The 22,305-nt window shown below is 39.9% G+C and overlaps 1 protein-coding gene across 20 annotated transcripts in view; it reads right to left on the reverse strand.

Annotated features, from left to right (window-relative positions):
* The window catches only part of LCORL (ligand dependent nuclear receptor corepressor like), a 180,249-nt gene extending 158,793 nt beyond the window's left edge, over positions 1-21,456 (reverse strand). For 5 of the 20 annotated variants that reach the window (XM_054485844.2, XM_054485839.2, XM_054485846.2 and 2 more), the window contains exon 1: positions 20,856-21,417. In XM_054485844.2, the coding sequence (XP_054341819.1) occupies positions 20,856-21,009 (154 nt within the window). In that variant the 5' untranslated portion in view covers positions 21,010-21,417. Of the gene's footprint in view, positions 1-20,855 lie in introns of all 20 variants that reach the window. The other 15 variants (XM_063663546.1, XM_063663545.1, XM_054485841.2 and 12 more) reach the window with 13 other exon arrangements.
* Positions 21,457-22,305: the final 849 nt, after the last annotated feature.

Here is a 22,305-nt window from a genome sequence, read left to right on the forward strand (position 1 = left end):
TGAAGAGACTTCTAGGGGTTCCATTTCTTGATCTGGTGGTGGTTACAAGAGTATGTTCATTTTGTTCACTGAGGTGTAAGATCATGGTCTGATACATTTTTTCCACGTAGTTCTATTTAGAAACAACAGCTTACAAAAAGTAGCAATGGAGCAGCAGCTACTGTAATCCAGAAAGAAAACAAATATGCAAAAGCCCACAGGCATAGTGCTTGAGAATCCAAAAAGAGTTCAAGCTGAGTGAGTTGGCTCACACCTATAATCCCAGCACTTTGGGAGGCCAAGGTGGGAGGACTGATTGAACCTAGGTGTTCGAAGCTGCAGTGAGCTATGACAGCATCACTGCACTCTAGCCTGGGCAACAGAGCGAGACCCTGTCTCATAAACAAACAAACAAAAACCAAAAAGGATTCAGTGTATGCTAAAGACAATGCCTATACTCAAGATTATTGTGAGGATTAAAGGATATAATACATGTAAAGCATATACCTGGCATAAGTATTAATAGGTAGTCAATAAAAGCTGCTATTATTACCATACTACAATTACTCTGCTACTGATATGCTCTTTGATTGCAGTGCTCAAAGCAGAATGAAAAACAGAAAGGCTAAGGCAGTAGAGCAGGTGGGCTATGCTGAGCTTTCTAAGCCATATTATAAATTTAAGACTTTATCCTAAGGTCAATGGAGGAACCAATGAAGATTTTTATTCAGGGGTAACATGAACACATTTGAATTTAGAAAAGTTATGCAATAAAAGAACTTAAAGAAGTCAAGAAGAAAGGGGCTATCAACATTCTTGCAGAGAAAGGTTCAGTATAAAGAAAGAAAGAATGAAAGAGAAAGGCACAGATCTGGAAATCAGTATGCAACTATTTTTGAGAACACAGCTTGTAAATTTTGCAAGGTTACACAGTTAATAAGTGACATCTACAATGTGAACATGAGGTGTTAACTCCAAGATCACAATTCACTACAAAATCACAATGAAATATATTTAATGGATTTTAATTCTACACAAATGGCAACAGGGCATTCTCCTTAACTGTTCATTAAAATAAAACAATTTAAAAAAAAAAAAAAAAGTCTCCCAGAATCATTATACTTGTTACTAACTACAAATTATATATATATATGGAAATAGTCCTATACACACATTTATATATCTATGTTTATCTATATCCATCCACACACATATGTTTGTTTCTCTAAAATTCAGATTTTCCAAGGCATAATTTGGTGTGGATCTTTAATAAACACCCAAGACATAAGTACCAAATTATCATGAGTGCTGACAAATACTGTAACACTAATGTGAAAACATTTTCATTAAGTTATTGTTATTTCAACAACCAAGTAAGATGAATACTCTGAGGGCTTTCTACCCATTAGTTACATCACTGTTAATTTGGTGGCTCTACAAGACTGAAAAACAATGAACCACTGTTCCGCATATGCTATGGGTCTATAATAAGCAATATCTTCTTTGGTTTGCTTCATGAATGTAAACTGTCAGATACATCTAAGACATAAACAATGCTTTCTTACTGGGTTTTAGAGTTACTCAAAATGCATTTCATATATAAGCTGCTCTCATCAGCACCACTCCCGCCTCTCACAAAACAAAACAAAAAAACCTTCTGGATTCTAGAACTTAAATTTTTTCGTTTATAACTAAACCGTATAGTACAAACAAAAATAGTTAATATTAAGCTAAAAGCAACAGTAAGACAACATGTCATGATGTTAATACTTTTCACCTTCTGTTGTAAATTTACAACTCCAAGAAAATGTGTAATTTGGGTTTATTCACATGAGAACATGGAATGAATTACAGTACACCAACCAACATATAAAATGTTTTGATAATTTTTATATTAAAAATTAAGCCAGAATTTGTTATATTGTTAAAGCTAGGTCACAAAAACATTGAGATTCATTATGCTTTCTCCTATTTTTGTACATATTTAAAATTGTCCATGATAATTTTTAAAACTCAGACCAAGTCTTCATATATTCTCTTGGGAAGGTATTCTCTCAGGAAAGCTTTTTATTTCTCCAAAGAAAAAGTAATCAGAGTTTGCATGGGGTTGGTATAAAACAGAACTGCACCAGTAAATTCACTAAACGGAATGTGGAAAGTGGCATCTCTATCAATCCCACTGCTTAAAAACAAACTTAAATATCAATTTAATCCCAATTAGCAATAGAATAAGAACCAAAGTCCACAGGACAATATATATTTTTTTAAATCACAATCCAACCTCAAGCCAACTTTTGTACAGCCATGGTTTCTGCCACACTGCAAATTTGGGTGGTGCTATAATTTTCCAAGAACAGAATATATACCTCCGTGCTTTTGTCGTTGGTGCAGAAGTCATTAAAGGTTGAGAGCAGAGCAAAGTACTTCAACAGATTTTTCTTTGCACCATTGAAGACTAAACTAGAGAGAATAAAAGAAGAAGATAGGAAGCCATATAAGAATTTTTTTGCAGCAGTCTAGGTAAGAAATGAGGCTGACTTCAACTGGAGTGAAAATAAAGGGAAATGAATGGGTTTAAGATATATTTGAAAACCTAATTAATTGGTGGACTGGCACAGGAGATGAGAAGGAAGACAAGTAAAAGATGACTTTCAGGTGCTTGACTTGTGAAATTAGGTAAGTTGAGATAAAGAACACCAGAGAAACAGACTTTCTATTTGGTAGAGGGAGATCAAGAGTTAACTTTTAGGTATGTTACATATTAGGTTGGTGCAAAAGTAACTGCAGTTTTTGCCATCAAAAGTAATGGCAAAATATCCTAATATTAGAATACCTGAGAGACATACAAGTGGAGAGAGATCAAGTAAGTTAAATATTGGGATAGGTAACTGGTAGGGAGATAGAGAAATGAAGATCAAGGAAGTGTTTTAGGTTTTAAGATGTAATCACTATATGTCAAAGCTATAGGGATCTAAGACCTACGATTTTGAACCACGTTACGATCACTCTTATCAACTGAAAACCGACTTGAGGTGTAACTTTTCCAAATAACATTTGTTATTAAATTATTCAACATATCACATAAAAATACTACATAAAGTTACTCAGTTTATCTTGGCTAAATTTTCCTGACAGAGTAAGTGATCAAACCTGGGGGAGGGGTGCACCACACACACAACAATAAAGTCCAAAGCCACCTGTGGATCTTCAAATGTTAAGAATGCAAGAATGCAAAGGTGCTACATGCATTCCTGCAGCAGAAACACAAGAGCTTTTGAACCAAAGCACAGAACTTGTAAGTAGAGGGGAACTCCATTCTATAATTGATTTCTCTGGGAAGTATTGGTGTACATATCCTTGCAATGACTGGCTTTAAGACAAACTAGCAAATAGCAATGTGTTGATCCGATTTCAGGCTATATATACTGACTCTACCTACGACATATACTATATGAAAATACACATATTATGTGAAAACGTTATTATTCATATATGGATTTCACATTGTACTAGCCCATTTTCATGCTGGTAACAAAGACATATCCAAGACTGGGCAATTTAAAAAAGAAAGAGGTTTATCGGACTTACAGTTCCGTGTGGCTGGGGAAGCCTCACAGTCATGGCAGAAGGTGTAAGGCACATCTCAGAAGGTGGCAGACAAGAGAAGAATGCTTGTGCAGGGAAACGTCCCTTTTTAAAACCGTCAGATCTCATGAAACTCATTCACTATCATGAGAACAGAGCAGGAAAGACCCACCCCCATAATCCAATCCCCTCCCACCAGGTTCCTATTGTGATACGTGGGAATTGTGGGAATTACAATTCAGATGAGATTTGGGTGGGGAAACAGCCAAACCATATCATTCCACCCTGGCCCCTCCCAAATCTCATGTTCTCACATTTCAAAACCAATCATGCCCTCCCAGCAGTCCCCCCACAAAGTCATAACTCATTTCAGCATTAACTCAAAAGTCCACAGTCCCACATCTCATCTAAGGCAAGTCCCTTCTGCCTATGAGCCTGTAAAATCAAAAGCAAGTTAGCAGATACAATGGGGGTAACAGACGTTGTGTAAATAGAGCCATCCCAAATGGGAGAAATTGGCCAAAACAAAGGGGCTACAGGCCCCATGCAAATCCAAAATCCAGCAGGGCAGTCAAAGCTTTTTTTTTTTTTTTTTTTAGATGGAGTTTCACTCTTGTTGCCCAGACTGGAGGGCAATGATCTTGGCTCACTGCAACCTCCACCTCCCGGGTTCAAGCAATTCTCCTGCCGCAGCCTCCCAAGTAGCTGGGATTACAGATGCCTGCCACTACACCCAGCTAATTTTTTGTATTTTTAGTAGAGACGGGATTTCACTATGTTGGCCAGGCTGGTCTCGAACTCCTCACCTCAGGCGATCCACCTGCCTCAGCATCTCAAAGTGCTGGGGTTACAGGTGTGAGCCACCACACCTGGCTAACAGTCAAATCTTGAAGCTCAAAAATGATCTCCTTTGACTGCATGTCACACATCCAGGTCACACTGGATGGGTTCCCATGGTCTTGGGCAGCTCTGCCCCTGTGGCTCTGCAGGGTATAGCCTCCCTCCCAGCTGCTTTCACAGGCTGATGTTGAGTGTCTGCAGCTTTTCCAGGCACATGATGTAAGCTGTCAGTGGATCTACCATTCTGGGGTCTGGAGGACGATGGCCCTCTTCTCACAACACCACTAGGCAGTGTCCCAGCAGGGACTCTGGGCTCCGACCCCACATTTCCCTTGCACACTGCCCTAGCAGAGGTTCTCCATGAGAGCCCAGCCCCTGCAGTAAACTTCTGCCTGTGCATCCAGGCATTTCCACAAATCTTCTGAAATCTAGGCAGAGGTTCCCTAAACCTAATTCTTGACTTCTGTGCACTCACAGGCTCAACACCACATGGAAGCTGCAAAGGCTTGGGGCTTGCATCCTCTGAGGCCACGGCCCGAGCTCTATGTTGGCCCCTTTCAGTAATGGCTGGAGTGGCTCGGACGCAGAGTACCAGGTCTCTACACTGCACAGAGCACAGGGACCATGGATCCGGCCCATGAAACCACTTTTTCCTCCTAGGCCTCTGGGCCTGTGATGGCAGGGGCTTCCATGAAGACCTCTGACATGCCCTGGAGACAATTTCCCCACAGTCTTGGGGATTAACATTCGGCTCCTCATTACTCATGCAAATTTCTGCAGTGGGCTTGAATTTTACCTCAGAAAATGGAACTTTCTTTTTTTCACATTGCCAGACTGCAAAATTTCCAAACTTTTATGCTCTGTTTCCCTTTTAAAACCAAATGCCTTTAACGGCACCTAAGTCACCTCTTGAACGCTTTACTGCTTAGAAATTTCTTCTGCCAGATACCCTAAATCATCTCTGTCAAGTTCAAAGTTCCACAAATCTGTATAGCAGGGGCAAAATGCTGCCAGTCTGTTTGCTAAAACATAAAAAGAGTCACCTTTGCTCTAGTTCCCAAGAAGTTCTTCATCCCCATCTGATACCACCTCAGCTTGGATCTTATTGTTCATAACACTATCAGCATTTTTGTCAAAGCCATTCAACAAATCTCTAAGAAGTTCCAAATTTTCCCACATTTTCCTGTCTTCTAAGCCTTCCTAACTATTCAACCTCTGCCTGTTACCCAGTTCCAAAGTCACTTCCACATTTTCAGGTATTTTTTCAGCAGCGCCCCACTCTACTGGTACCAATTTACTGTATTAGTCCATTTTCACACTGCTGATAAACACATACCCAAGACTGAGCAATTTACAAAAGAAAGCGGTTTATGGGATTTACAGTTCCACGTGGCTGGGGAAGCCTCACAGTCACAGTGGAAGGTGAAAGGCACATCTCAGATGGTGGCAGACAAGGGAAGAGAGCTTGTGCAGGGAAAGTCCCCTTTTTAAAACCATCAGATCTCATGAGACTCATTCACTATCACAAGAACAGCGCAGGAAATACCCATTCCCCATAATTCAATTACCTCCCACCAGTTTCCTCCCATGACACGTGGGAATTGTGGGAGTTACAATTCAAGATAAGATTTGGGTGGGGACACAGCCAAACCATATCACATATATTATTATTATCTATTATATGAAAATACAATGCTGTATATCCTACTCTGGATAATGGTCCCATAATCCAGTTAGGCCTCCTAAACAGAAGCTTGGAAATGATCCTCTGTTCTTTCTCCTTTTTTCTGTATGGCCATATCTAATCAACAACTAAAATCCGTTTATTGTAACTCCTCTTGTAATAGTCTCCCCCTCTTCTCTGTTTCCACTACTACTCTTATTTCAGACCCTCAAAACTTGCTTGGTCTATCTTGACATCTCCTGATTTGCCTGTTATATTCTCCATACTAGCAGAGTAATCTTATAAAACCACAAATTAAACTATATCACTCCCATGCTTAAAATTCTTCAGTGGTTTTTCTCCACTTATAGTGTAAGTGAGTTAATTTCCTTATCTATAAAGTAGGATAAAAAATATAGTTCCTGCCTTATAAGACAGTTATGAAAATCAAATAAATTCTAAGTATAAGCACTTAATGCCTAATCCACAGTAAAATAATTTAAAATAATTACTACTATATCCTGCTTACATGTTTCTTCATGATTCAATTAAACAAACTATCTTTTCTCATTTCCCACAATCATCTTATGATTGTTCATGGACTCATATAAGGAAACCTCACCATTCCCCTCCTTTATGCTACAAATTTAATACTGTATATGCTTCTATTATCGCATTTATCGTATTCTGTAGTCAGAGAGCCTTGTTTTCCCCAGGAGACTGTGCTTCATGAAGACAATCTAATTCACCTGAGTCTCCTAGTACAATGCCCTGTCCATAAATAATTACTGAAAAAAATTATGAGGAAGAAAATATAAGCAAAAGGATTTTAGCAGATGGCCATGCTTCCTTCAACACTGAAAATACTATTATTCTTTATATAAAATAAAGGTGGCAATTTTAGAATGGGTCTGAGGAATGAGTAGGTCAGCAGAAACTCACTCTGACAGAGGATGAAAGGATCTGTGGGCTCAGACTGTTAAGAGTGAAAAGTTAGACAAGCAAGCTAATATGTACTCATAGGCAAATTCTATTCTATTTATATGCTATGCCAGAACACAAATACTAAAAGGTTAAGAAAGCAAAGAAGAAAAAAGTAATTATTGGGCTGATGCCAAAAGAGTAGTATGTAAAAAAAAATACAGGATTTTTACCAAGAAACTACTTTTCCATACCCTAAATTGGCACAGATAAGTACAAGGAAAGGAAGGTTAAAATGAAACAATTAGCTATATCCTATTAATTCATCTGCCATTCTTGGGGAAAGTTCAGAAGAGATGGAAAGCTATTGTTCATCATTCTTAGAATTAGGATAGAAGGTAACTAACTTTATATCCAGACTAAAACTTAACACTGCAAGTCTGTGCTATGGAAAAGCCTTGCCCACTAACTCCATGTTCTCATCATCATCCATTCCCAGTTGTAAAAGCAAGAAAAAAATTAGTGGATATTTTCTCTGATTAACCCATCACAGGGGAATCCTTATCTCTGACACTGTGCATTCAAATACAGAAGTCCCTGTTCTCTCTCACTCCAGGACAGGAATAAAAGGCTGAGGAGGCCTAAACCCAGAATACTTTTTCCCACCCCTGAAACTCAAGTTCTAAAATAAAATGAAAACAGCACTACTAAAGTTTTAGATGTAACAATCTGACCAGAAAGGATGAGACTTGCTAATTTTTAAATGAGGTTTGACCTGGTATAGTGGTTAAGACTGGATGTGAATTCTACTTTTGTATTTGCTAGGCAGAAAGACTTAGGCAAGTCACTTAGCCTCTCTAAGCCTGAATTTTCTCACTTGTAAAATGAAGATAAAAACTGTACTATTTCATATGGAAAATTATATGTGATAATACATATAAAAACTTAGAATCTACCTAACACACGGTAAGCACTCAATAAATATTATCATTATTTCAAGGGGCAATTCTTGCTGCTGGAACATCTGTAAGACAACATGTATATTACTAACTATGGTAGTTAGGGCTGAAAGTGATTAATACACAAGAACATACGTAGACTAATGACACAGTTTTTAAATACTTACATTTATGTTTTAACAATCTTTAACTTAAAAAAAAAAAGTTTTAAGTATAGTAAGGAAGACTTTTATCTTCCCAACCATTTGAGAGTAAATGTCTACATAATGACCCACCACTCTTGAATTCTTAGTATTTCCCAATTCTCTCACAAAAACAACCATTAAAATCAGGAAATTAACGGTAATACACTATGCTCACTGCTACCGTAGTGCCACTGCTCCTAAGCCCCTTCTCAATGACCAGTATAGGGCATGTGTATGTATACATACACATACATTTCTATATCTATATATGATGAAAACCATGAGTTCCCACAATTACTTCATTTCCTATCCAACACCACAGACAGCATTCTAGTTTTCCCTACTTTCATACTAGTAACTCCCTTCTTGGACAATGAGAAGCCTGGCTCCCATTATTCTTAATACTGATCAATCTCCATGTACATAACCAATCTCCCACTGCAGCTGTCTCTTTCCCTACACGGACACCCTCCTCACCTCTCTTGGCCCCAAAATCCCTACCCCACGTATATAATCTCCTTACCCTGGTTCAGGTTCCTATTCCTCATGCCTGGCATCCCTCCTACAAGAATATCCTCCCCGCCCTGCTCAGGCTATGAAATCCCATATTGTACCGAGCTCCACTGAGAGGCCTTCCTCCCTTTACCCTCAGGCTCTAACACCTTGGACTCAGATACCTCTATGTATGGACTCCCTCCTCATCTCACTTGAGCCTCAATATACCTACACCAGGCTGCAATCCTACATGGGTCACTCCCTATCCCCTGCTATCTACTGGGGCCCTGAGAGCTCATGCAGGGTGACATCCCACCCCAAGTAGATGTCCTCCTTGCTGGGACCAGCTGACCTTCAGACTCTCCTTCACAGATACCATATCATCCTGCTTGGGCTCCAATACCCTGCCTTAGCATGCCTTCCAATGGAGAGGTGCTCCTTACCCTTCATTCCATCAACCCCCATGGACACCCTCCTCACCGCACAAGGTTCCGAGATCCCACTCCTCTTAAATGACGATGTGGCTCTGCCTCCCACACACCCCACCCAGTGTGGATACCTACCCTTGTTTTCTCCCACTTGTTTTAGTACTGAGCTGTTCAGAAAGGGAGGAGGAAGAAGACATTGAAGAACAATTAATTATATTTTTTAAAAAAAGAGACACCAGTGAATAAACTGTGTAAGCACCTATAATCAGAGCTAATTAAAACAATAATTTATTTGTCAGAGTACCTGCTTTTTTTCCACGTAAACAGTGCTCTATTCTTTTATACTAATTCCTTCTAAGTTTAAAAAGTTAATTGAAAATTATAATACAGAAGGGAGCACTGGGTTTCTTTCTAACCAAACACGCATTTTACTTAAGTATCTTACATAGGCCTGTGGAAAATCTAGTTAAGTTAAAAAGAAGGAAAAACCCTACTGATTTTATTTTGAGAGTTTAAAAAATACAGTTGTTCCAAACACTAAAATATACATAAATGTGTGTATGGGTGCATATATATATGTGTGTGTGTCTGTGTGTATATATATACATGTATGTGTATATATATATGTATGTATGTGTGTATATATATATTTGAGATGGAGTCTTGCTCTGTTGCCCAGGCTGGAGTGCAGTGGCATGATCTCGGCTCATTGCAACCTCCGCCTCCCGGGTTCAAGCGATTCTCCTGCCTCAGCCTCCCGAGCAGCTGAGATTACAGGCACCTGCCACCACGCCTGGCTAATTTTTGTATTTTTAGTAGAGACAGGGTTTCACCGTGTTGGCCGGGCTGGTCTTGAGCTCCTGACCTCATATGATCTGCCTGTCTCAGCTTCCCAAAGCGCTGGGATGACAAACGTGAGCCACCGGGCCTGGCCATAACATATTTTTTAAAATATCCAGAACAAGTAAATTTGACTTGTTTTCAGAATATTAACAGTTGTATTGTTTCCAGAATACTTACCCCCAGATACAACCCTGCAAAAATTAACAGCCATGATTGTTACAATACCTTTCCCTTGCTCCTGGTTTCTATGAGGAAGGATGCATCAAAAGCACAACCTGAGCCTCTTTTTACCTTTAGCTAGTAAAGTGAATTATCCGGTTGGTGATTCTGGATTTGAGGAAGAGCTCAGTTCTATTCCTCTTGCCCCTGGGGTTGAGCTTTCAAAGGAGAACAAACCTCCAAAGACTCATATTCGGCTCTGCTTCTCTACTAAGCCTAGGACTGGATGGATAAGTCAGCCTATGCCAGACCACCTGACTCCCCCATCAAGCTATGCCTCTAACCTGGCCTATATTGGTAATAGAAAGATTATTTTGGCTTCCATCTTTCTCCTTGTTTTATTTCTCAAGTTGTTCAGAGCCCAAACAGAATGTCTTAATACATTCAAGTGAATGAAGACTGCTCATTTTCCCAGTTTTGATTTAAAAGGGCTGCTTTAATTTGAGCTTCTTAAAACTATTGCAAAAAAGCCCTCAAACCTGCACCAACAACAGATGTTCCAAATGAAAATAAGCTGACTTATCTGATCATGCTTATTACCCGTTTAAAAAAAAAAAAAAACAACTTCAAAGGCTTATAATTTCCTCCTTGTAGAAGCCATAATTTATACTTCCAGTCCTACTTTCTGCTGCTACCCTATAAACCAATGGCACTGTAATGCTAAATATTTTCAGAATATATCATTATTTATACTTAAATATATTTGCTTATACTATCTCTGCCCATTCCCTCCACTCTACTTTCCTGCTGTATCCTTTATCCCAGAGATCAGCAAACTATGGTTTATAGGCCAAATCCACCTATTTTTATAAATAAATGTTATTGAAACACAGCCATGCTTATTAATCTATGTCTTTCTTTTGCACTACAACAGTGGAGGTGAGTAGCTGCAATAGAGACCAGATGGCCCACAAAGCCTAAAACATTTACTGTCTGGCCCTTTAGAGAAAAAGTTTGCCAATCCTTGCTTTCACTCAATGTTTTGAAGCCTAGACATTTTGAATCCTTCAAGTCAAAATTAATTGTTCCCACTTCTGTCTTTCCATTACATTACACCAAGTCTAATATTTAACATCCCTGATCACTGTGAACTCTTTAAAAGCAAGGTAAATCCCATTCCTGTGTAAACAGTAAGCTTTTTGAACCACACCACAGTTCTTGCCTTTTCCATAAAATAGAACTCCCACAAACACTTTTCACATTCTTGGGGGAAGTACTTTGGAAGAAACTTGGCTTTTTTTTCTACTACTTATTCAGTCCTCTCAAAAGAAGGAAGAATAACTAATATTGGCAACATCCTTACAGTTGGTCCCTAGTGGGATGGATTAATGTTTTAAAAGTCATTTTTCATTCACGGCCAAGCCTCCTGCTCACTCCTACCAACAAGCATGGTAAACTCACTAGGGTACAGCTTCCTTGTATTTTAAGAGGCCTGCAGCTCCAGCTGTACTGTCTTTGATAGTCTGATAAGTCCAATTCAGGGAGTCAGGGAGTAAGGCAATCTAATGTCTAATTTTGGCCTCAGTTCCAAGCCAAGTTCTTCAATGCAACCTTACCATTTTAAAAAGCTAATATTTTGATTTTTTATTCCAAAGTCTATTTCTAGTTCAGAATCCAGTAAAGAAGAAACATAAAATTATACCCCCAAGCAATGGTCACACGTAGGACTCAAGATAATTGATGACTGACAACAGTAAATTAATTGTAGAAAAGAACATTCTTTTAAAATGTGTAATGCACCAATGTTACACATACCACATCTCAGTAACTTGATTAGAAAACTCTTTTTGAAGGGAAAAAAAGTAAATGTAGAATCCATATTAAGAGATTAAAACCAAGTCTATCCCATTTCTTTATCTAATATATTTGCCTCAGTATTTTGTTACTATCAGCTCTCAGCTTAATGAAATTAACATATAAAAGAATCATGGTTATCACTGATACAGAAAAGTATTCCCCATCTTACTAAGTATGGTAAATGGTAACGCCCATCTAAAAAACAAACATCCCTAGACCCCAGATATCTCCAATTACTGCTCTATTTATCAGTTCTTCCTCAAAATATAGCTCTTAAATTAGTAGTTTACTACAAATGTTATGTCCACTTGCACATATCTTAATTACTTTCTAACCTATTATAATATGGCTGCCATCTCCATCACTACTGAAATTTATCTAGTCAAGGTCACCTAGAGCCAAAAACAATGTACACTTCCCTGTTTCATGGTACTTGACATCTCATCAACATGTAACAATCCCTCCTTATTGTAATATTTTTCTCTCTCCTCTTGGATTTGGTAACACCACTCTCTCCTGGTTTTACAAAGCCAGTGACCTTACTTTGAGGTTTCTCTTCTTCTGCCCAAGGAAGGCTAAGATTCCTTAAGGTGTGGTACTGAGTCATCTACTAGTTATACTATCTAAACTATCTCTAATATACTCAAGTTATACTCTAGATATACTGTCCCCTATTCCTAAGTAATCTCATCTGTTTCTGTGGATTTAAATATCATCTTTATGCTGGTAGTTTTCTAATTTATACCTTCAGCCCAGATACTACTACTACATAAATATTATAGCATCTTTCATAAGAATAAAAATGGCAAACATTTGAGGACAGATATTATCCCAGTTTCATAGATTTCCATCTGTAAAAAGTGGAATGATTTGTGCCTAATGTTACAATGATAGGGGCTAAGAAGAAACTGGGTTATTTCCATTAAGTGATTTCTACCACTCGTGAGGACTTATTAGTTACCGTACCTAAACAGTTTATAATTTAAACATGAAGACTACTGGACAAAATTACTTCCTATGAGCACACCTTGGACATACTAGTCAGAAAAGAATTGGCCAATCTGAATTAATGGAGAAAGCTCTTAAATTTGCTTTTCAATAAATACTTTAGAAAAGACTCTAGGTTGCAGTTGAATTTTTTTTTTTTTCTGAGTCTTGGTCTGTCACCTAGGCTGGAGTACAGTGGCATGATCTCATGCACTGCAACCTCCGCCTCCCAGGTTCAAGTGATTCTCGTGCCTCAGCCTCCCGAGTAGCTGGGACTACAGGAATGTGCCACCAAGCCCAGCTAATTTTTGTATTTTTAGTAGAGATAGGGTTGTGTCATGTTGGCAAGGCTGGTCTCCAACTCCTGGGCTCAAGTGATCCGCCTGCCTCAGTCTCCCAAAGTGCTGGGATTACAGGGATGGGCCACCGTGCCTGGCCTGCAATTTAATTTTAAAGGCGACTGAGGATGCAGGGTAGAAGATATAAAAAGACACTCAAGAATTTGGGGCAATGTGGATAAAAAAGGACAAAAGTCTATGAAAAAGGTTGAGTTGTCTAAAGAAGAAACTAGACAAACTGAAGAAGCAGGCTGGTAAACTATGACCAACTAGATAAACATGGCTGGCAGCTCCTATCTCATGAAAAAAAGACAAATGGGAGATACTACAGCTTTGTAAACTATGAAATCAAAGCAGCTACTTTAAACAATGATTTACTATTGGTTGTAAGTCAGACTGAAAGACAGTAAAACCAGCAATGCAGACACTGATATAAACCAGAATCTTATCTAGATCTGTTCTAATGCTTACTGCATTAAAAAAAAAAAAATTGAATCCATGAGATACTGTAAAGAAGGTAATAATAGCTTGGCAACAGATTAAGGTAAAAAAAAGAAGAAAAGACGCAAATGTAGCAAGCAGGATAAGGTTGCTGCCAATTATGGGAAAACTATATGAAAGGAAAGGAGATGAGATACAGACAATTCCTCATTTTAAGTTTTGTTTTCTATCAAACACAAAAATTCTCAAAACAAAATTTTTATTTTGCTTTAATTAAGAACAAAGTGGTATTCTTCAAATACAAAGATGGCATTAGTTTGTTAATCAGTTTTCTATGGGTAGCAGTAGGCTGGTCTGGGCCCCCCATTCACATTCTCTTACCTAGATTGCATTGTGAATAAAAACCCTTGCAAAGATTACTTGATTATAGATTCAGCTCTTAAGTATGAACTCTATACAGTTAGGCAGGTCCTTAAAATTTTGGACCTATGTCCTTGGTGCTCTGTTATCTATCAGCCATGAATGCTAGTCATATATACCAAAAGGAAGGAATACTACTAAAAAGAAAAGATAGAAACTTCCCACCAAAAATGTAGGTTATTACAATTGAAAGATGAGATTTACTAATGAGGAATAAAAAGTTACATAACATAACCAAAAATCTATATATCTTTGTTGCTCCTCCCAAGACTGCACTATGACAGAAGAATTAAAGACCAGGGTTGAAAGTCAGACAAATGAGAGGAATGTAGAGGACACATAACAGCAATTTATCATGCGCACGGCCAATCAGGAAGCAGCGCACCCATGTAGCCAAACAAGGGATGTAGTATGTGCACAAAGAGGGCATCACACAAAAAAGACTGGTTAAGACCAGTCTGTAGCCCATATCTAACATTTACAAAATACAAAACTACACACTGCTTGGTTCCAAAGATGGCAGAATTTTACTCTTTTGAATATAAAAAGATCCAAGAGTACAGAGAACTTCAAAATTTGCATGCAAAATTCATCAATATGCCTATTTTACAGAAAGACTTGATATATGTCTTAACCATTCAACTACTCATCAGCATCACAGATTCCATTTGTCCAATGCACACTATTAGGTGGTGCCACAATTTACATCTTTTAAAATAGAAAACATTTGATGGTGCTTGAAAAAAACAGCTGTATAAACAAAGTCTTTTGGATAGCAGACCCATTCATACCAGTCCGATCAATCCAGATTTCTAAGTAAATCTACCCTTATGGGGTTTACATGGCAACAGTGACAAGATGAGGGAGAAGTTAGTGGTAAGATAAAGGAGCAGGAGACAAGAAGCATCCAGAAAGTAGCAACAAGTTGATTAACAGGAAAAGTAAAATAGAGAGTAGATACCCACAAAAAGTAACTTCGAGATGATCTAGTATGATATAAATTTTTTAAATGAGCTAAAAATAATTTATTGTATTCAGTTACCACATAGCCAAAAGATTCCTTTCGGTATCAAAGGCTTTCCTGGTTTCATACATAAAAAGCCAGGATTAGACTAAGTGATACTCTGTGATTCTAAAACTATAATTCTGTGGCTCTAGAATAGTCTAGAATACAGACCATTCAAGCCCTTACTATCTTTTCTTTAACATATTCCATGATCTTTTCGCTGTTCATCAGGATTCCTACCAGAAAGAATCTATTGGCAAAAACATTAAGAGTTCAAAGCTAATAACCTGTATAAACCAATCATAATACTAGCAAACACTTAGGGAATGTTTTCTATATGAAAGACACATATCAACATATATTAACACAAAATTAGCAAACAACCTGATTATCTCCAATTTACAGACTAAGAAACTAAAGTATAGACAGGTTAAGCTACTTGTCCACACTGCTAAGTGGTAACAATAGGATTCAAACACAAGTAGTCTAGCTCTAGAATCTTTATGTTTATTTGCTGTTTTATACTACCAAAATAAAAGATTTGAGGAAAAATAAATTAAGCTATAGGTTTAGTTATTATTAACAGGCTTTAATTAAGTGGTATCATGGTAATCAAGAGTTGGCTGGAGCAACTACTGTATAGAACTGAACTATGCAAAGTGAAAGCCATTTGCTACATGTGACTATTAAGCCAGCTAAAATGTGTCTAGTCCAAATTGGGATGTGCTATCAATGTAAAATACCTGATTTTGAAGACTTAATATTTTTAAAAAATATAAACTGACTCAATAATGTCTATATGGATTAGTGTTAAAATGATAATATATTTAACACATTAGGATAAGTATGCTTTTTAAATGTGGTTATTAGAAGATTTAAATTTACATGTTTTACTTCCATTATATTTCTACTGGACAACACTGTTATATAGGAAAGATACTGGAGTTTACAGAATGATTCTAAACCAATCTTTGTCATTCTGTTTTGCTGCTGTGCCCTTAGACAAAATGGTTACAGTGATTATCAGCTTCTGTACCATAAAAATCAGGTTTAAAAACAGTCCTAAAACCTACTGCTTAGATTTTGGTATCTAAGTCTGTTTTCCACTGAAAAGAATGGAGGTAAATTTGGAAAAGAAGCTCATGCCACAGCTTGGACAGATAAAATACAAAATTAACCTGGAATATCTTGTTTTTGCAGAAATAACACTGGAACCAGCTTGATGAGACACCCATTGGCCAAACCTGGGACAATTTGTGAATCAAAATAATGACAGCAATGGATTTAACCACTGAATAAAATTAAAAATCCATGAGTTCATACAGATAAAAACAACTGAATAAATAATGGAGATGGGAAAGATTACCTTATGTCAGAATGTCAACTAATAATTATAGAAGGAATGAAGTCAGATAATCATCAATTGATGCTAATACTTGTGGGTGAAATTTTGATTATACTATGTAAATATACTGTTCCCCAAAATTATTTTTCCACAAATTGCATATTAGTTACAATGAGATAAATAATAACTTTCAGGGATACATATGAGGGATACCAGCTTAACAAAATTTTCAAAGCTAACATCACCAACATTGGTACACACCAACATCATGAATCTCAAGATATGATGTACTAAGAAGGGCAGAACATCTCTTAAGTGGTATTCCTGCCAAAATGCATAACCAATCTAATCACGAGAAAGCAACAGATAAATTCAAATTGAGGGACGTTCTACAAAATAGCTGCCCTGTACTTTTAAAAATGTCAAGGTCAAGAAATAGTAAGGTTGACGAAGTGTTCCCGATTAAAAGTGACTAAGGAGACATAATTACCAAATGTAATGCATGATCCTGAAGTGGATCCCAGAATAAGAGGAAAAAAAGCTAACAGAAAAAATAGATAAACAGATATAATTTCAATATGGACCATAAATTGGATAACAGTATATCAGCATTAAATCTTCTGGTTTTAATAACCTCACTATAACTAGGTAAGACAGTACCCTTGTTTTTTAAAAATATACACTGAAGAATTTAGGGGTAAAGAGGTTGATGTCTCTGAATTACTCTCAAATTGTTCTGAAAAAATACAGAGAGATCAGTATAAAGCAAGAATGATAAACACAGCAAAATGTAAAACAACAAATGTAGGTACATAGGAGTTCTATTCTTCCAACTTTTAAGCTTGAAATTACATCAAAATACAAAATTTTTAAATATTGGCCAGTCTCCCAGATCAGATATCCTAATGGACTATACAAGTCCTGATGATGTTTAAAAATATACAGGTGTATTTCTTTTATTCTAGACCTGTTTTAAATTGTATGACTTATCAAATGCTAATTATATTATACATTTCATGAGATCCAGGACTGTATTTGTTATTTCTCAATATCATAGTTAGTACTAGGATACTATTTACCACATCCAATAAGCACTCGAACATTTGTGACATGAGCTACTGAAAACTATAACACAGTACAGTATAGGATAATTATAGAAAAACAGTCAAATTATAAAAAGTACCACAATGTAAATAGAGATATTAATTGGGACAAAAGGTTGTAGGACAACTCTTCAATGAAAAGAAAACTATGTGGAATGAACCAGAACAGTAGTTAAAAATCTAACATAAAGAGATGAATGCCACAATTAGAGGAAGGTAAACATCTCATTCCATATTAAGAGTTAAACGTTTACCTTTGTGGCTAACTACAAGCAGTCATGACAACTAAAACAACTTTCTTCCCTATAAAATTAGAATATTATATGAGTTATAAAATGAATCAGATTAGAGTTAGGCTAAGAACTGAGATTCAAAATCTCATTAGGGGCTCAATACTAATTTGCTGTACAACCCTGAGACGCTGCCTACAATTCCATATCTCACTTAAAATTAAGATGTTTGGATCATTTCCTTTCCCAAAAGGCAAGAAGGGTATTATTTTATAAAAATGATTGTAAGCAATGAGAGCACCGAATATTATATATATACTGAATATACACATGTGTATGCATATATATTCACACATGTATATACATGCAAAGGGAAAATAATATGGCTTTTTTATAAATGTTTATAAAGTAATGAATGTAAGGCACATTAATAGCAAAAGGTAATTATCCAAACTCCATTTAATCCCAATTCACACTATAAATAAGTGCTTAACACCTAAGATGCTAAAAAAAGCCCAATCAACAAGTGTATACTCTGTTTAAATGGATGTTATTGTTTATTTTAAAATAACAATGGGGTTCGAGACCAGCCTGGCCAACATGGCGAAACCTAATCTCTACTAAAAATACTAAAATTAGCTGGGCGTGGTGGCGGGCGCCTGTAATCCCAACTATTCGGGAGGCTCAGGCAGGAGAATCGCTTGAATCCAGGAGGCAGAGGTTGCAGTGAGCTGAGATCGCACCGCTACACTCCAGCCTGGGCGACAGAGTGAGACTCCATCTCAATAAATAAATAAATAAATAAATAAATAACAAAAAATATGAGACAGGTTTTAATAGGGCTTAATTAGGACGGGGACTGTGGGAAACAATTCTCAAATATAGTCAGAAGCCAGGGACAAAATTTCTTTTCACATACGACACAATGTAATCACATATTGCAATAAAAGTGTAATACAGTATTAACTTTCACTGTCTTCCAATTTTACTTGAATATACAAGTAGGTAAGGCAAAAAGATATTCTAGTTCCCTTTTCCATCAAATCCAATGAATTGTGTTTCATTTAAAGTTTGACTATTTTTCAAGTCTATACATTTTTATGATGCAAAGCTATATTTAATGTATCTAAATAAGCAAGAAGATCAGAAAAAAAAACCAACCAAAATATTCCAAAACATAAAAAGACATCCTCAAATCACTTTGTGCCTTGACAAAACTTAACAGTAATATCATAAGCCAGTGTTGCAATGCTGTCATCCTACCTAATTCTACCTAAATGAGCTCAGTAATTTCTAAATTGGTTTCCAGAAGAGATCTTTACATCAGCAATTATCAAAAACAGCCCATTTTGTATTCAAGAAGCACAAACAACAATATTTAGTTTTTTAAACAATTTATATAAAGAATACCTAGAAGTTTTTTTTTACACTTCATAAACTAAAATCACTTATGAATACTTGACTAAAGCTATTTCTCATCATCTTTCCTTAGAGAAGACCAAAATACATTTTTCGTAAGGGCAAAACAAAAGCAGTAAATTACTTAAACATCACTTAAATGCCCCCTAAAGTAATCTTCCTTTCTCGTACATTTTCCTATATTCAACGCATTCTGCGGTACACATTTCTGAATTGAAATTGTATTAAGTTTAACCTAACACGATCTCTTTTCTACTAGTGAAAAAAAGATCTTAAGACGTTAACCAAACACATGGGAGGCGGGGTCGGGGGTGCGAGGTGGTGCCAGAGCAGATGGAAACAAGGTAAGAGAGTTGTTTTCTTAAGACACTAGGGTTACTCCCCAACTCCAAATGCCAAGATTCACTCGCCAGTAGAGCAAGCTGCTGCCACTATCCACTGCTTACACAATACAACCTTCCTTTCTACCTCTTCCCCTACACTCCCACCCATAACCCCCTTCCAAAACAAACACCCACAACGCGCCCCATTCCATAATCCGTGTTCGCCCCTCTAAGCCCACTAAACGAACCTGCTGGATAACAGCTCTATGCATTCGTCTCACTTAGGCAAAAAAGAAAAAAAAAAAAAAAAAAGCGACTGCAGCAAGGTCGGGAGTCCCACCATTCCTGTCACCCTAAACAATCCACAGGGTCAGAGCCCCAAGCCCAGAAGTTTGAAGCAAAACGATTCAGATCCAACCAAAAAGAGGGAATTGCAGTTGAATGGGGATGGGAGGTGGGGAGGGCGATGCGTGTGTGCGTGTGTGCGTGTGTGTGTGTGTGTAAGGAAGAGTCCATCACATGACAGTGAAAGAGGTACCAGAGTCGTCGGGGCGTCCGCAAGCAGAAGGGGGGGAGGGTGTCGTTGCCGTGGCAACACCCCCCATCCGTCCAGACTTCCAAAGAGGGAGGAAGAACTTCAAATCCCAACCGTCAGCGCTCAAGCGGCTCCTTCTTAAAGGGGTACACACAGCGCCGCCGCCGAGCGCGAGAGGGCAGAGTTGGGCGCCCCCCGCCCCTCGGGCGACGCCCCCGCCGCCCCTCGCCCCCAGCCGGCCCATCCGCGGCCCCCGCCCTGCGAGCGCCCGTGGGTCTCCAGGTCCAGGTCCCCGGGAACTGGCCGCGTCTGCTCACCCGGCCCCCGGCGGCGAGAAGGGGGTGTGTGTGCGCTCGGCGGGGGCGCGGACCAGCCCGCCTTCCTCCGGCCGCCCTGCCCGCCGGCTCCCCTCCGCCAGGGCGCCGACCCACCGGGCCGCTTCCTCCCTGCTGTCAGGGTGGACGGCAGGCGACGGCGGGCAGCGACGGGCGCCGAGGAGTTTCGGGGAGAGCGCGAGCGGGCGGCTTCCTCGGGGGCTCAGCAAGCGGGTCCAAACTAACAGTTCCCGGGGAGCCCAAGAGCTGAGAAGGCGAAGGAGGGCGGACCGCGCCGGGCCAGCAGCCCGCAAGACAAAAGGCGAGCGCCGGGGCCGCCGCGCCGCGCCGCTCCCATCTCGCTCCCCCACCGAACTAACCCGAACGGGAGATTCAACTAAACCCCTCAGCCACAAACTCCTCGGGCTGCGACAGCGGTCGCCGCGCGGAGCCCGGGGCCCCGGCCCGCGTCTCTCTTACCTACACAGTGCATGAGGCGGTGGCGCCAAGAGTCGAGTTCCCGCCGGAATCCTCTCCTCTCCGCCGCGCACCGAGGGCTCCGGCACTGAGCGGCGGCGGCGGCGGCGGCAGCAGCGGCGGCGGCAGCGGCCATTCTCTCTCTTCCCTTGTCCATCTGCGTCCCGCGTCACGCGCCCTCATTTACATACGAGCAGCGCAGGCACGAGGCAGGGGCGCGAGCCCTCGGCGCGAGCCCCGGAGCGCGCGCCCCCCGGAGGGGGGTTGATTGACACGTGTCACTACCTTCCCTCTGCCTTGCCCTCCCCCTCCCACCGCTCCCTCAGGGAGAGGCGGGGAGGGAGCCAGAGGAGAAGGAAGCAACCTGCCGCTTCCGCTGACCCCGCCTCCCCACCCACTACCCTCCTCCCCCTCCCGCTGGAGTTTACTCAGGCGAGCCATACCGCTCCCGCCGCCCGCGAAAACCCTGAGCGGGAGCGAGAGACCCGGAGCCCAGCCAGGAACCGGCGTGCTAGTGGAGCGGACTAGCAACGCCTACTTTCTGCCTTCACTACGGGACTCCGACAGTCCGGAGACTTCACTTCCCAGGCTCCATTTCGCCAGGATCCCGAAGCCGAACTTGGCGCCGTGGCGCGTTGCTTGCCGGTCATTGTAGTCCAGAAGAAAGGATCGGTTTTGTTTGTTTGTTTGTTTGTTTTTCTTCCCCTCCCACACTTGGATTTGCAGGCTGGCCTGCAGCTTCTCTGCGCCGCGCCGCTGGGGGGCTGAGTCTGTCGCTCCCTGCGCCCGGGATCATGCGCTGCCCGGGTGGTCGGGTCTGACCCGACTGCTTTAGCTTCCTCAGGCTCTGCGATAGAAGGGTGGTGGAAGCCGCAAGAGTTGTCGGCCCCTGGTGGATTCAGGCTGCGCTTTGTGTTTTAAGTGCTGGAAACTTTCCGGGGTCGCTGTCTTCCTGTCACTCCGCAGGGAAAGGGCAAACCGGTCATTCGGCTACATCTGGAATAACTGCCAAACGTCCAGAGAGAGATCCCGGAGTGACTTCGGTATTCAAGGCGAAAAGATCTCGGAAAGCCAGAATATTTGCAAGAACTAGGAAAAAGATGCGGGTTTTTTTCACTGAAAATTACTTGCAGGGGACTGGGTGTAGCCGGCTGAAAACTGCAGAAGGAAAATTTTCTTTATAAGCTCCTGGAGGGCAGCGACCCACTGAGATCTCTGTACCGTGACATCTGTCGCTCACTAGACCCTAGTACAGTGCGTGACACGAGATTAAGCACTTTACAAAGGTTAATGGAATGAATTCTACGCCGTGCTAGAGAAAATAACTTCTTCAGAGAGAGCGAGGAGGAATCTTATGTTTAAATACAGACTCCAATCACAGTTTTTACTTTTGCACCAGAGCGATTGTGCGCTTGTTTCCGCATACGTGCAGTTTATCAAGCCGAAGCTAAGC

This window comes from Pongo pygmaeus, chromosome 3 (genome assembly GCF_028885625.2).
Source record: "Pongo pygmaeus isolate AG05252 chromosome 3, NHGRI_mPonPyg2-v2.0_pri, whole genome shotgun sequence".
Lineage (NCBI taxonomy): Eukaryota > Metazoa > Chordata > Mammalia > Primates > Hominidae > Pongo > Pongo pygmaeus.